The 12612-nt window shown below is 46.0% G+C and overlaps 2 protein-coding genes across 2 annotated transcripts; both read right to left on the bottom strand.

The window, feature by feature from the left end:
* Nucleotides 1-1975: 1975 nt before the first annotated feature.
* Nucleotides 1976-2722, bottom strand: LOC109779559 (photosystem II reaction center W protein, chloroplastic). The gene is made up of 2 exons (XM_020338181.2): nt 2615-2722; nt 1976-2534 (listed from the first exon to the last, which is right to left on the bottom strand). Exons 1-2 carry the CDS (start codon nt 2664-2666, stop codon nt 2140-2142), a joined length of 447 nt encoding a protein of 148 aa, XP_020193770.1. The 5' UTR covers nt 2667-2722; the 3' UTR covers nt 1976-2139.
* Nucleotides 2723-9982: 7260 nt separating this feature from the next.
* On the bottom strand, nt 9983-11244 carry LOC109773447 (uncharacterized). The gene is made up of 4 exons (XM_073506382.1): nt 11167-11244; nt 10934-11077; nt 10496-10636; nt 9983-10408 (listed from the first exon to the last, which is right to left on the bottom strand). Exons 1-4 carry the CDS (start codon nt 11242-11244, stop codon nt 9983-9985), a joined length of 789 nt encoding a protein of 262 aa, XP_073362483.1.
* Nucleotides 11245-12612: the final 1368 nt, after the last annotated feature.

Here is a 12612-nt window from a genome sequence, read left to right on the forward strand (position 1 = left end):
GTGGAGAGGAATAGCGAAGGCTCAGCTCTCCCCAATCCTGCTTGGTTCCCTCAGCAGCCGCTGGATGTGATTCAGAGAGCATCCATCTTCTCCAGCATGTAACAAGAGGCGCCTGTTCTTGATCGAGTTTAAAAGTAGAGACCAAATCTGTTTCAAAGCCAACCAAGCGGCACCATTAAAAACCAAAGGGCAGCTGCAGCAGCAGTGTTCTGAACATCAAGCTTTTTGCCAGCTATCCAATATGATGAGGTAGAAGCAAACGAAAGGTCAAAATGCATCTCAAAGAGTGATCTAATTTCAGCCCAAATCATTTGAGCCACTATGCAATCAAAAAATAGGCGCTGCACCCTTTATTGTTCAGAACAGAAACATAGTTTAGAGGTGTATTCATATTTCTTTTCTGCAAATTGTCTCTAGTCATAATCTTATTGTAAGAGGCAAGCCACAGTATTGCAATCTGGCTGCCTGCACGATGATCATGTCGCGCAGATGAGTTTATTTTTCACTGTTAAAGCTGGCTTCAGGTCCTTTTTTACTCTGTACATGTCCAGAAAACAAAGCATGAGCTTCAGATGTTAATCCCAACCAAATAGTGCAGCGGAATTAATCCCGAAGCATGTTTTTATTCTCTTCTCTTTCTTGGCAAGTTAGGAAATAGATGCGTCTCCCAGCAATCGAACAATAAATTCATCATAGTGGATTCTTAAAGATGAACTAAAAAAAGTGCCCAGACTGTTCCAACTTCCAAGCTACTGTACCATTCCTCCATCAATCCAAGTGAGAACCCGAAGCTGGTAGTTCAAGAAGACCTCTGTAGCATGGTCAAGATATTTTAGGCAATGTATCATGCGAAATTCCAATCTTTTGTGAGTCTGAACATCGGTGCTTGGGCAGGAGGAGCAGGGGTAGTTCAAGAAGACCTCTGTAGCATGATCAAGATATTTTTGGCAATGTATCATGCGAAATTCCAATCTTTGTGAGCCTGAGCATCGGTGCTTGGGCAGGAGGAACAGGGAGTGAGAGAGAGGAAGGCGCAGCAATGGAGGAGATTACTTATTGTGCAGAACCAAAAATTTAAAAGGCCAAATTATTGTAAGAGGCAAGCAACACTATTGCCTTAGGTCGGGAGTTCGAGCCGCGAAGATGAGTTTATATTTTCACTGTCAAAGCTGGCTTCAGGTGCCTTGAGGTACATGTCCAGAAAACAAAGCATGAGCTTCAGATGTTAATCCCAACCAAATAGTGCAGCGGAATTAATCCCGAAGCATTTTTTTTTTAGTCTCTTCTCTTTCTTGGCAAGTTAGGAAATAGATGCGTCTCCCAGCAATCGAACAATAAACTCATCATAGCGGATTCTTAAATATGAACTCCAAAAGTGACCAGACTGTTCCAATCTTTTGTGAGCCTGAACATCGGTGCTTGGGCAGGAGAAGGGAGTGAGAGAGAGGAAGGCGCAGCAGTGGAGGAGATTACTTATTGTGCAGAACCAAAAATTAAAAAGGATGAGACCAGGTTCAGAGTTGCTCTAGAGTCAATCTGATGATTCTGATGTACATGTGTCGACCCAAGTGGCCACTGAGCGTTTCATCACAACGATGGTCTTTTTGTCTGCGGGGTGAGAGAGGTTCGAACTCTCAACCTCAGGATCACTCGCATTTATTTTAGCTATGAGGCCTACCCGCTAGCCAACTGTGCCACCACCCATTTGTTATGTTATAAGAGCGAAACAGACGTCCTCGTTGAGAAAGAGGACCATTGGGCGTTCCAAATCGTAGACGTAGATGGCACATTACTTACGGTTCCTGTTTCTGATTATCTATACTGGCAATATAGTTTGAAGGCGTGTTCGTTCCTCAACATACTGCCAACTTGTAGTTGTATGCATGTATTCAATGCTACACGGCGAAAATTCAATGATGCTTGTGTATTGCCAATTTCCATTCAGTTAAGCTCCCTTATCAACAGCCGGATGAGATTTAAGACAACTTATATTGATTATTAGAACCCCAGGTTTGTAACAGCTAGACGACATAGATTCATACAGCTCAACTTGCTTTGTACCGACGACGAGATCCGCGGTACAACAACAAACCCATAATGTATGCAGCTGTTTAACACTGCCATAGTATATAGCTAGCTTCAGTTCATCCATGCTTGATAGATGCAGGCAGGCAGGCAGAAGAAGAAGATGGTGGTGGTGTCGAGGCTGCAGAGCATGATGCCGCCGCCACCTGACCGGTCGTCGTCGTCGTCGAAGGTGGTGGAGTAGACGGCGTAGAAGCACAAGACGAGGCCCAAGACAAGCAGCAGGGCCCACCCCAGCAGGTCGTTGCTCTGCCCGGCGCGCTCGCCCGACATCCCCTCGTCTACCAGCGCCAGAGCCGAGGCCAGCATCGGGGCTGCTGACGCCATGCCGCTCGCCTTGGAGAGCAGCGGCGCGCCCTTGGCCACCATCGGAGCCAGAGCCGAAGACGCCTTCTTGCTGACCCTGCACCTCAGCCCCTCGGCCCTGGCAAGTCTCAGCCGAGGCAGCCCTGCATCGTCCGTCCCACTGTTAGCTAGCAACTTGTTAACATGTTGGCTGGCATTTTTTCCGGATGATGCGCTTGCTTACCTAGAGCCGGCGACGGTCTGGCGGCGAAGACGACGATGGAGGTGGCCGCCATTGCCGGTAGATGTGTGCTCCGCGGGAGATGCAGAGGAGAGCCAACTTGTGAGTATGCAGTACGCAGAAGGCAGAGCCACCCCGGCCAGTATATATACCGCATCATCATTCATCATGGGCCGTCCAATGGGGCTACTGATTGGCACCTTTGGCACCACAGATTTCTTGTTGGAAAAGTCGCCGGTGCGAGGTTAGTTAGGCTCGCTCAGACATTCAGAACCAACTTGAGTCGTGGCGGAAGCAAGCAGGCGTCCAACTTGAGTTTCTCCAATGAATGAAAGCGAGCTGCAGGCCTCACAAGCATCAGAAGTTTAGAAGAGGGTAGGGTTGCACTAGGCAACAAGAGGGCCGTGCGGAAAGATGGATGGACTTGTGTGCGTTTTTAGCTGCTCCGGTGGCGCACAGGTAACACATGCTTCGCCTTGGATTTATACCTGATCAGAGAAAACGGACAAGAACGAGTCCAGGAAATGCTTTGGCACATGCCGATCCTTGGCGCCAGGAGCGGTGAGCACCGGTGATGGGGAACGCGACGTGCTGAGGCTGTGCACTGTGCTGCCAATCATCAGCCTCGATCTCAATCTGGTTCAAGTTTTTCACCGGAGTGGTGGGCACCGACGATGGGCTTTCGTAGCTGATGGAGAACGCGGTGACCGGTAGGCAGTGCTGCCAATCACCTCAACCTCAACGGAGCAGCGCCATCTCTGCATAGGCATAGGCTAAGGCAGAGGATCGATAGCGAAGGTAGAGCCTGGACGCAAGCAAGATTACTCAAAGGGGACCTCGATCGACGGGTTATTCATGGGATTAGCAGCGTGGGTAGTGCATGAGTAGAGTGAATTGCAAGAAACCACCACATTTGGGGCTTCTCTTGCAGAAAACTACCTGGTCGCTAATCTTTTGCAAAAGCCACCGCACATTCAGTAATAGTTTTGCAGAGTGCACTGAACCTGTCATTTGGCGCGGTTGAGGGCGTTTCCGATAGGTGGGACCCAATTTGGGTGACGTGGCCTAACGGACGCGCGGACGGCGCCATTTGGTCCAGACCGACGCGGTCTGGTCGCGCCGGACAGACCGACCGCCCGCACCTGACCAGACCAGACCTCTCCCTCCAGCTCCAAATCCATGGCGACGATGAAACCTGGCGGCGTGGACGGCGGCGGCGGAGTTGCTGCCGGTGGGGATGCTCCGGGCGGCGGTGCTGGAGATCCACCGGAGTACTGCGGGAGCTCCCATCCCTCGAGCGCGCTGCCTCTTCCCCAACCGCCCTCGCCGCCGAAGTCGTTGGAATACGCGGCGGCTACTGCATTCGCCCAGGCGGTGAAGGCCAATCCGACGGGCAGCCACCATTTTGCCTCGTCCTTCGGCGGTGTGGAGTAAGTCATCCTCCTCCTTCTTTGTCATTTCCCCGATTGGTATTCTAGGGTTAGGGTTCTATGGTTAGTGTTCTTGGGTACGTGTAGTACGGTTAAGGTTCTAGGGTTAGGGTTCTAGCATTAGGGTTAGTGTTATATGACATCCTCTCTGTCAACTGATTGTTGGTGTCACAGAAATTAATTTTAACATGAGTACTTAGACACAAATCCTCTGTGTCTGTTGTTTGATCAAATACTCTCTTTCACCAACTTTAGTATTGTAAATTGAATCAGAAATTTCTGTTGCCACCAATTTTAACTCTGTTAACTGAATTTTGTGAACACTGTTAACTGTTAACTGAATTTATTGAACACTGTACACTGTTAACTGAAATTTTTTAAACACTGTTAACTGGATTTTAACACTGTTAACTGAATTTCTGTTGCCACCAATGAGACCTCTTAACAATAATTTTAACATTGTTAAATGAATTACTTAACAGCAAAATTAAATGCATTTTATCTGAATTTGTAGCTTGGATGATGAAGAATGGGAAGTGAGGTTCCATTTCCTAGACAGAGATAACTTGGAAAGAACAATCTGTTTATCAGACATAACCTTCTGGAATCTCATTGCCCTAATAGAGGTAGAAGGCTATAGTTTAAGGGATTTTATGTATTATGTTAGAGATCCAGGAGCTGGGGTGTCAGGAATGGAAGAATTAACTGATGATGACAAGGTGGAAGAAATGTTGGATCACATAGCTAGTAAAGGAAAGAATGTTTTAACATTACAGTTATGAGAAGTGATGCACCTAGACCAGTTGATTTGAACATTGGTCATGCTTATGAAGAGCAGGTTCCTTTGTCAGAAATAGGTATACCAGTTGTCTATGAGGTAGACAATTCAGGAGTTCTTTTCCCCAGTCCAGTGAAACCCCAACCACAGCTAGTCCAAGTAATGAACACACAGGAGAGCTCTTGTTTGTTGAAGCAAAAGGGCCCAAGTGAACCTGAGTTTGCTTTGGACAATGGTAATGAGAGGCATGAGTATTTCATGGAGACAGACCAAGAGCAAGAGCACATTGAGCAGATGATGGAGCAGAAAAGAAATGAAGAAATTCAGAGGTACAGGAGTAATAAGATACAAAGAGAGAAGTACAAGGCAGCAAAAAGAAAACTCCCACAGCTGCTTGCTGAGGAGTTCACTGATAGTGAAAGTGAGGATGAAGATCTAGAAGATGAGGACATATTGGCTAGGTTGGAGGCAATGAAGAGGCATAGGGATGATCCACTATATCACTTTGAAGGAGACACTGATGTAGAAGAGCTATATGGACCAGATGAGGAGGAGGAGGAGAATGAAGGAAGAGATGAAGAGGAAGGACAGGAGGAGCCACTAGATGAGGGCTTGAGAGGAGGAAGCAGTGTAGGAGGAAGCAGTGCAGGAGGTAGCAGCAGCACAGGAGGAAGTAAGAGGAGGGGGAAGGGGCCAACAACAAGATCCCATGCAAGTTTGGATCAAATCATAGAGCAAGACTGGGCACCTTCATGTGATGAGGAGAGCAACCCAGGTGACTTAAGTCAGGAAGAGAATGATTGGGCTCAGCTTCCAGCATTTATGCTACCAAATGGTAGGAAGAGCAGGGCCAAAAAGAATAAAGTTAGGGTTTGGTATGATGAGAAGAGGGAAAACCCACAAGAACAATTTGTCAAGAAACTTTGTTTCCTAGATGTGCAGCAGTTCAGAAGGGCACTGCTTACATTTCACATCTCACAAAACAGGAACTACTCATTTCATAGGAACTGCTCAGATAGAGTTATTGTAGTTTGCAGTACAGATGACTGTCTTTTTTTCATTGCTGCTTCCAAAATTGCACATGAGAAGACATTTTGCATAAAGAAAATGAACTTGTACCACAATTATCCTGCTGTTGGAGAGAGCACCAAAGTGACTGCTAGGTGGTTGGCACATGAGTGTGAGCAACAGTTAAGGTCTGACATAAACACACCAGTCCAGGCAATATTGGACAATTTGAAGAAAAAACATGGAATTGAAGTGTCCATTCACATGGCCTACAGGGCAAGGAAAGCAGCTAAGGAAGTTGTCCAAGGAGATCAGAGGGCACAATACACTAGGATAAGGGATTACCTCCAAGCTGTGCTGGATACCAATCCTGAAAGTAGATGCATTGTTACAACAAAGCATTTAAAGACTCATCCTAGCATAAACCCTAGATTTCATGGCTTGTTCATGTGCCTCAATGCTTGCAAAGAGGGCTTCCTAAATGGTTGCAGACCCTTCATAGGTACTTGCATAATTATTTTCCCAACATTTTTCCCATTGCATTTGGTTATGTTTGGTACTAATGTGTTATGTTTGGTTTTAGGTGTTGATGGTTGCTTTGTTAAGTTGACAACAGGGCAACAAATATTGGCTGCAACTGGAAGAGATGGTAATAACAACATCTTTCCCATTGCATTTGCAATTGTTGACAAGGAAGACACTGCCAGCTGGTCCTGGTTTCTAACATAGCTCAAGTATGCTCTTGGTGGTGAGTCAGGGAAGTATGGCAACTACACTATCATATCTGATAGACAAAAGGTACCTCACACATCATCATTCTTATATTTACTGAAGTTTTACCATGCTTAGTACTGTCAAATTGTTTGTTGTTATACTATATTTTGAACACTAGTTATTTAAACAGGGCCTTCTTAAAGCCATAAACAATGTCTTCCCAAATTGCCCTCAAAGATTCTACCTTAGACATATTTATCAGAACTTTCAAACAGCTGGCTTTAGAGGTGAAGAGTTAAAGAAGTATATGGATCAGGCTAGTTATTCATATACTAAGCATGGTTTTGATCAAGCAATGGAAGGCATGAAAAGAGAGTGTGAGGCAGCTTGGAAATGGCTTAGAAAGATACCCAAGCATACATGGGCTAGACATGACATGGACAAAAATTGTAAAACTGATTTGGTTGTTAACAATATTAGTGAAGTTTTCAACAAAATGATACTTGATGTGAGAGGGAAACCAATTAAAACCATGGTTGATGGCATCAGAACTAAATTGCTAGTTAAGTTCAATGCAAACAGGACCAAGACTGAGACAGCCAAGTGGCAGATATGCCCAACATATGCTGAAAAGCTAGAAGAAGCAAAACACCATGCTAGATACTGTCAGTCCATCAAAGCAGGACCTGATCTATACCAGGTTAGCAGTGGAGAAAGCACATATGCAGTAAATCTACAAGTGCACACATGTGGGTGTAGCAAATGGGACATGACTGGTGTTCCTTGCAACCATGGTGTTTCTGCAATTAACAAGGCAAAACTTCATCCAGAAGATTTTGTTAGTGATTTCTTCAAGAAACCAATGTACCAAGCAGCCTACAATCCAATTGTGTATCCTGTGCCTGGGCCTGATCTATGGCCAAATACTGGGACCCCTGACATAGAACCACCAGTTTTCAGAGACAAGCCAGGAAAGAAGCAGACTAAGAGGAGAAGGAATCAGTTTGAGAAGCCAGCTCCAAAGGATACTTCAAGGATGGCAACAATAACCTACAGCAATTGCAACTTGACAGGTCATAGGTACACTAGCTGCCACAAAAATCTGAAGCCAGCCCTAGCAATGAGAAGGAACCAACACCAGGTTAAATCTTGTGTATATATGTTGTCACTGCAGGTTAAATCTTGTGTATATTTAATACTATGTTCTAATCTGTCTATATGTTGTCACCGCAGGAAAACAGGAGAGTTGATGCACCAGCAGCAAGGGCAAGAGCTCCTGCTGCAACCAGTGCAACACCAAGGACAGCTCCATCAGCTCCAGCTGCAACTAGGGCTGCACCTAGAGCAGCTCCTTCTGCTCCTGCTCCAACAAGGCCAACTTCATCTTCTGCTGTTGCTTATAGGCCTAGTTCATCTTCTGCTACTGCTGCTAGGTCAAGGGCAAAGAGAACATTCATACCACCAAGAGTGTCAGGTACTGGAAGAGTGAGAAAGCCATCATACAAGATGTCTGAATGGTTTAATTGTTCTCAAGGCAGCAAGAAGTGATGTCATGTTCAAACATGTTTAATTCAGCCTGTTTTGGCTAGTTTGTGATGAAGAATATTAAGAATTTTATGTTGAAACCAGTTAGTTCAAGTCCAAGTGGTGGACTATGTAATGTACCTAATGGTTGTGATGCACTATGGTACTCTGGTTATGATGATATGATGATGAACTTATTAGTTATGATGTTTTCAAGAAGTTTTCATTCTATTGTTGTGATGATGATCATAGTTTCATAGTTGATATGATGATGATCTTAGTTTTCATGGTGTTGATATGATGATGATCTTAGTTTTCATTTTGGGTGCATCGGCGTCGACAAAACCCAAAATGGGTCCACTTGGGCATTTTGGGTGCCTCGGCGTCGACATATTAATTTTATAAAACCAAAAAAAATTGCACAAAAATTGTTTGGCCTGGGGCTCGAACCCAGGACCAGTGGGTAGTAACCATGCGTTCAATACCAATGGGATAGTGCTAGTGATCTTGTTTGAGTAGCATCCGCTATTTTACTTATATTTAGTTAGGCACGCACTGTGTTGAGAGTGCGTTGCGGCCCGCAGCATGGTGAACGTGCGTTCAGTATAAATAGTCGTTTCGGTTTCTCACCGTTTAATACCTGTCCACCCACCGCTCTCTCCGCCCACTCGCCGCCTGCACCGCCCACTCCTCTTCCCCCTCTCTCCTGTCGAAACCACCGCCGACAGCCACCCCCACCGCCGTCGCCATGGACTGGCAGCTGGCCATTGAAGAGCTCGCCGGCAACAACCAGGAGCTGCGCGCGCAGTACAGGGAGATCGCGCGTTGGTTCCCCAGTCTGGCGATGCCGAGGAACCATGCCTGCGGCCTGGTGAAGGTGATGACACCTGCCGAAAGGCAGCGTGCCTTCCCTGCCGGCCGCACCGTCCCGCCGGCGACCATTCTCCTATGGGCGATGCGCGAGGTGCAGCGCTCCCCCGACCCCAGGCAGCGCGCCCGTTGGTGGATGTACCGCTCATCCACCACGCCGCCGGCCGCCACGGATGACATCACCGACGCCGTCCTCGCTCTCCCAGCCCCCATCAACAACGCCTACTGGGAGAGGCGCAATCCATGGGTCCTCGGGCCAGACGAGGACTCTGACGCCGAGTCCTCTGACGACTACAACTCTGATGAAACCGACGACTACTCCTCTGACGATGAGGTGGACGAGGTCGTCGTACTCTCCTCTGACTCCTCCGATGACGAGCCTGATGTGCAGCTCCTGGCGCCTGTCCTCGACGCCGTGGAGGGGCAGAAGAACAGCCCAATTGATGTGGATAAGCTGCCGGAGGTCGCCGACAACCCAGAGCTCGTTGTCGTGAAGCAAGAAGAGGAGGGCGGCGGTGAACATGTGGTGGAGCCAGCGCCGGCCAAGAAGAAGAGGGCGGCGGTAAAAAAACAATGACGTGCGGCGCTCCCAACGCCTGAAGATGCTGAAGAAGGAGGAGTGACATGCTGTCTTCAGTTTCATCAGTAGAAGAAAAAGTTCAGTTTCGTCAGTATGTTAGTTTGCCAGTTCTATCTATGTCAGTTGTATCTATGTCAGACTATATATGCAGCTACTATCTATGTTAGTATGCCAGTTCTATCTATGTCAGTTCTATCTAGGTCAGTTCTATCTATGCAGTATGAACTTGCTATCTATGTTCACTATCTACTTGCTATAATCCAAGCTGTTAATTCATCACAAACTGAACTTAATACAAGCTGATAATTCATCACAAACAGAGTACTCTCACAAACAACATACAATCCAAGGTTCATTGCTACAGAAATAATAGAGTTCACCACAATAAAGCTTAACACATTACAAGCTTTCCTCCATAGCTACTACAAAAGACATCATTGACACACATGGTCAGACAGCAACACAACTTAGTCCTCATCACAAATAGCCTTAATCTGGTGAAGCTTCCTCTTGTTGCTATCACCTGCTGTCTTGAGCTCAACAATGCAGGAAGCAAGAGTACTCTTCTCCATGGTCAACTTCTCCTTCACTTTCATCAGCTCAGCAATGCAACAATCCAGCTTATCCTTCTCTTTCTTCAGGTCATCCTTCTCTTTCTTCAGGTCAGCATAGCAAATCTTCAAAGTCCTCTTATCAGAGGTCAACTTTTCCTTCTCTTTAAGATGGTTGAACTTCAAATTCCTAATGACAGTGGCTTGAGCTACATGAATTTGCTTTAACTGGTCAACAACAGCCTTTAATTTTTTGATCTCAGCATCCTTTGTCATGCTGCTTTCCACACTAACTGAAATGTTCTCAGCATCATTCTTCTGGTTTACCTCAGGCCGGCTATCCTTATAATCCAAGAGGTTGTTCACATCTTCAACAAGCTTCTCATATGTCTCCTACAACTCTTTTTTCTGCTGTGTGAGATTGTGTACAGTGCTTGAATGCTCCAGGCATGCCATCTTGTTTTCATGCTGGCTATGCTCATACATAAGCCACAGCTTATGAATAGCATTCTGCAGATCCTCTGGCCAATGCTCATCTACCCACTGCACTAATCCACAATTTCCAACACCCTACAAAAGAAAAAATCAGTTCAAAATTACAGACATTACTTACAGATTCAGTTAAAATAGCTGATTCAGTTTACGTACCAGAATCAGATTCATTTAATGATGAATAATTATGAAAACTACAACTAAGAACAGTACCTATGAACCCTAGAACTAAATTCAGTAACTATGAACCCTAGAACATGAGCAGTAACTATGAACCCTAGAACATGAACAGTAACTATGAACTCTAGAACATGAACAGTAACTACAAACCCTAGAACAAGAATTGGAATGCTGTAAACACAACTTAAAACTTACTTCAGTGGCACAGGCAATGAACCTCCTACCAGTGCTTATCCCCTCAAATGCAACATACTTCCTCCCTGGATTCCCATGCTCACAAATCACATTCAAGTCGTCAGCAAGACCCTCGAACGACGGCTCATCAATTATAGCTGGGATCTGAGAAATCCAACAAAAACTTGTTCAAATCAAGCAAATGTTCAACCCTAGAAACCCTAGGACAGAAATGAGCAATAGAAGGTTCTGACCTTGAGAGGGGAGTCGTCGGAGGAGATGTACTGCGCGCCGGAGCCGTCAGTGCTCTCACTGTCGCTCCAGGACACCATGGCGGACGGCGGACGGTGGCGACCAGAGAGGAGAGGAGCAAATGGGAGGGGAGCGAGCGAGCGTGGGAGCAGAGAGAGCGAGCGTGAGAGCAGAAAGAGCGAGCGAGATGTGGTCGGGCGCGGGCGGTCTGTCTCTGGCGACCCGACCGCGTCCGTCTTAAGCAAACGGCGCCGTCCGCGCGTCCGTTAGGCCACGTCAGAGATTTTAGGCCCCACCTGTCGGAAACGCCCTCAACCGCGCCAAATGACAGGTTCAGTGCACTCTGCAAAACTATTACTGAATGCGCGGTGGCTTTTGCAAAAGATTAGCGACCAAGTATTTTTCTGCAAGAGAAGCCTCAAATGTGGTGGTTTCTTGCAATTCACTCTACATGAGTAATTCCGTTAGTTTGTAGTAGTGCGGATGTGGACGGGGTAGTCCGTGTAATTATCTATGTAAACCTGCGGAGTTTCTGGGATGTCGCTCCCCTCCTCTGAGTATTCGAGAAAAAAAAGAGTGCTATGGATCTGGCACGACAAGAACCAGTCGGTGCAGAAAGATTGATGGACGAAATGCGCATTTTTAGCTAGAATCGAAGAGGCACGCAGATAATGCATGCTTCGGCTTTGACTCTTCCATGCACGCACAAAGGCTATCTCCTCCAGTTCCACCTAAACGATACACGCAACCGGCAAGACATCCCATATGCTCTGTCAAGCCAACGGTGATTGAAGAATCAAAATTACGGGAGCACCAAAGTCACACGAACATGTAACGATAGATCAAATCGATGCAATGAATTTGAGTGCTATGTAGAAGGGATTTGTACTGACCATTGCAAACTGCGGGATTTGCAATTTGTTGGGTATGAACACACCGGATCTCCTTCTCCATCAATGACGTCACAGCGCACAAAAATTACAGGCGGCGAGACGAGAGATCGAGAGGAGAAGTCGAGGGAATCAGGGAGGTTACGCGCCAGGGCTATGTCTCGCTTACAGCGATGTATGCCCAGCTCGCTGAATGTTTTTTCCGGCCTGCTACACCACAAGACCGGCCCTTAGTTTGCTCACTCGCTGCGTTCGATCCGTTCTCTTCATTAGTTCGTTTGGTTTTTTTCTTTTCATTTTTTCCTTTTTCTTTCAGTTTTCTCTATTCTTCAATAGCTTTCTTCGGTTTTCTGTCTTTTCTTTGTTTTTTCTTTGGTTTTATTGTTGCCGCCGCTTTTCTTTGTTTATTTATTGGTTTTCACAGTTTTTCTTTTCTTTTCTTTGGTTTTCTTTCCTTTTTTCCTTTTCTTCACTGGTTTTCTTTGGGGTTTTTTCTGTGTTATAAATTCTTTCTTTTTTCATTTCTTTTGTTTCCTTTCCTTTTTCTTCCCTGGGTTT

This window comes from Aegilops tauschii, chromosome 1 (assembly GCF_002575655.3).
Source record: "Aegilops tauschii subsp. strangulata cultivar AL8/78 chromosome 1, Aet v6.0, whole genome shotgun sequence".
Classification (NCBI taxonomy): Eukaryota; Viridiplantae; Streptophyta; class Magnoliopsida; order Poales; family Poaceae; genus Aegilops; species Aegilops tauschii.

Bases quoted from the DNA above. Each gene is read 5' to 3' on its own strand.
- LOC109773447 (XM_073506382.1), bottom strand. From the start codon at position 11,244: ATGGTGTCCTGGAGCGACAGTGAGAGCACTGACGGCTCCGGCGCGCAG. The intron at 11,078-11,166 runs GTCAGAACCTTC...TGGATTTCTCAG, and splicing joins CCGACGACTCCCCTCTCAAG to ATCCCAGCTATAATTGATGA. The intron at 10,409-10,495 runs GTACACAATCTC...TTGGATTATAAG, and splicing joins GCCTGGAGCATTCAAGCACT to GATAGCCGGCCTGAGGTAAA.
- LOC109779559 (XM_020338181.2), bottom strand. From the start codon at position 2,666: ATGGCGGCCACCTCCATCGTCGTCTTCGCCGCCAGACCGTCGCCGGCT. The intron at 2,535-2,614 runs GTAAGCAAGCGC...CGGACGATGCAG, and splicing joins CAGACCGTCGCCGGCTCTAG to GGCTGCCTCGGCTGAGACTT.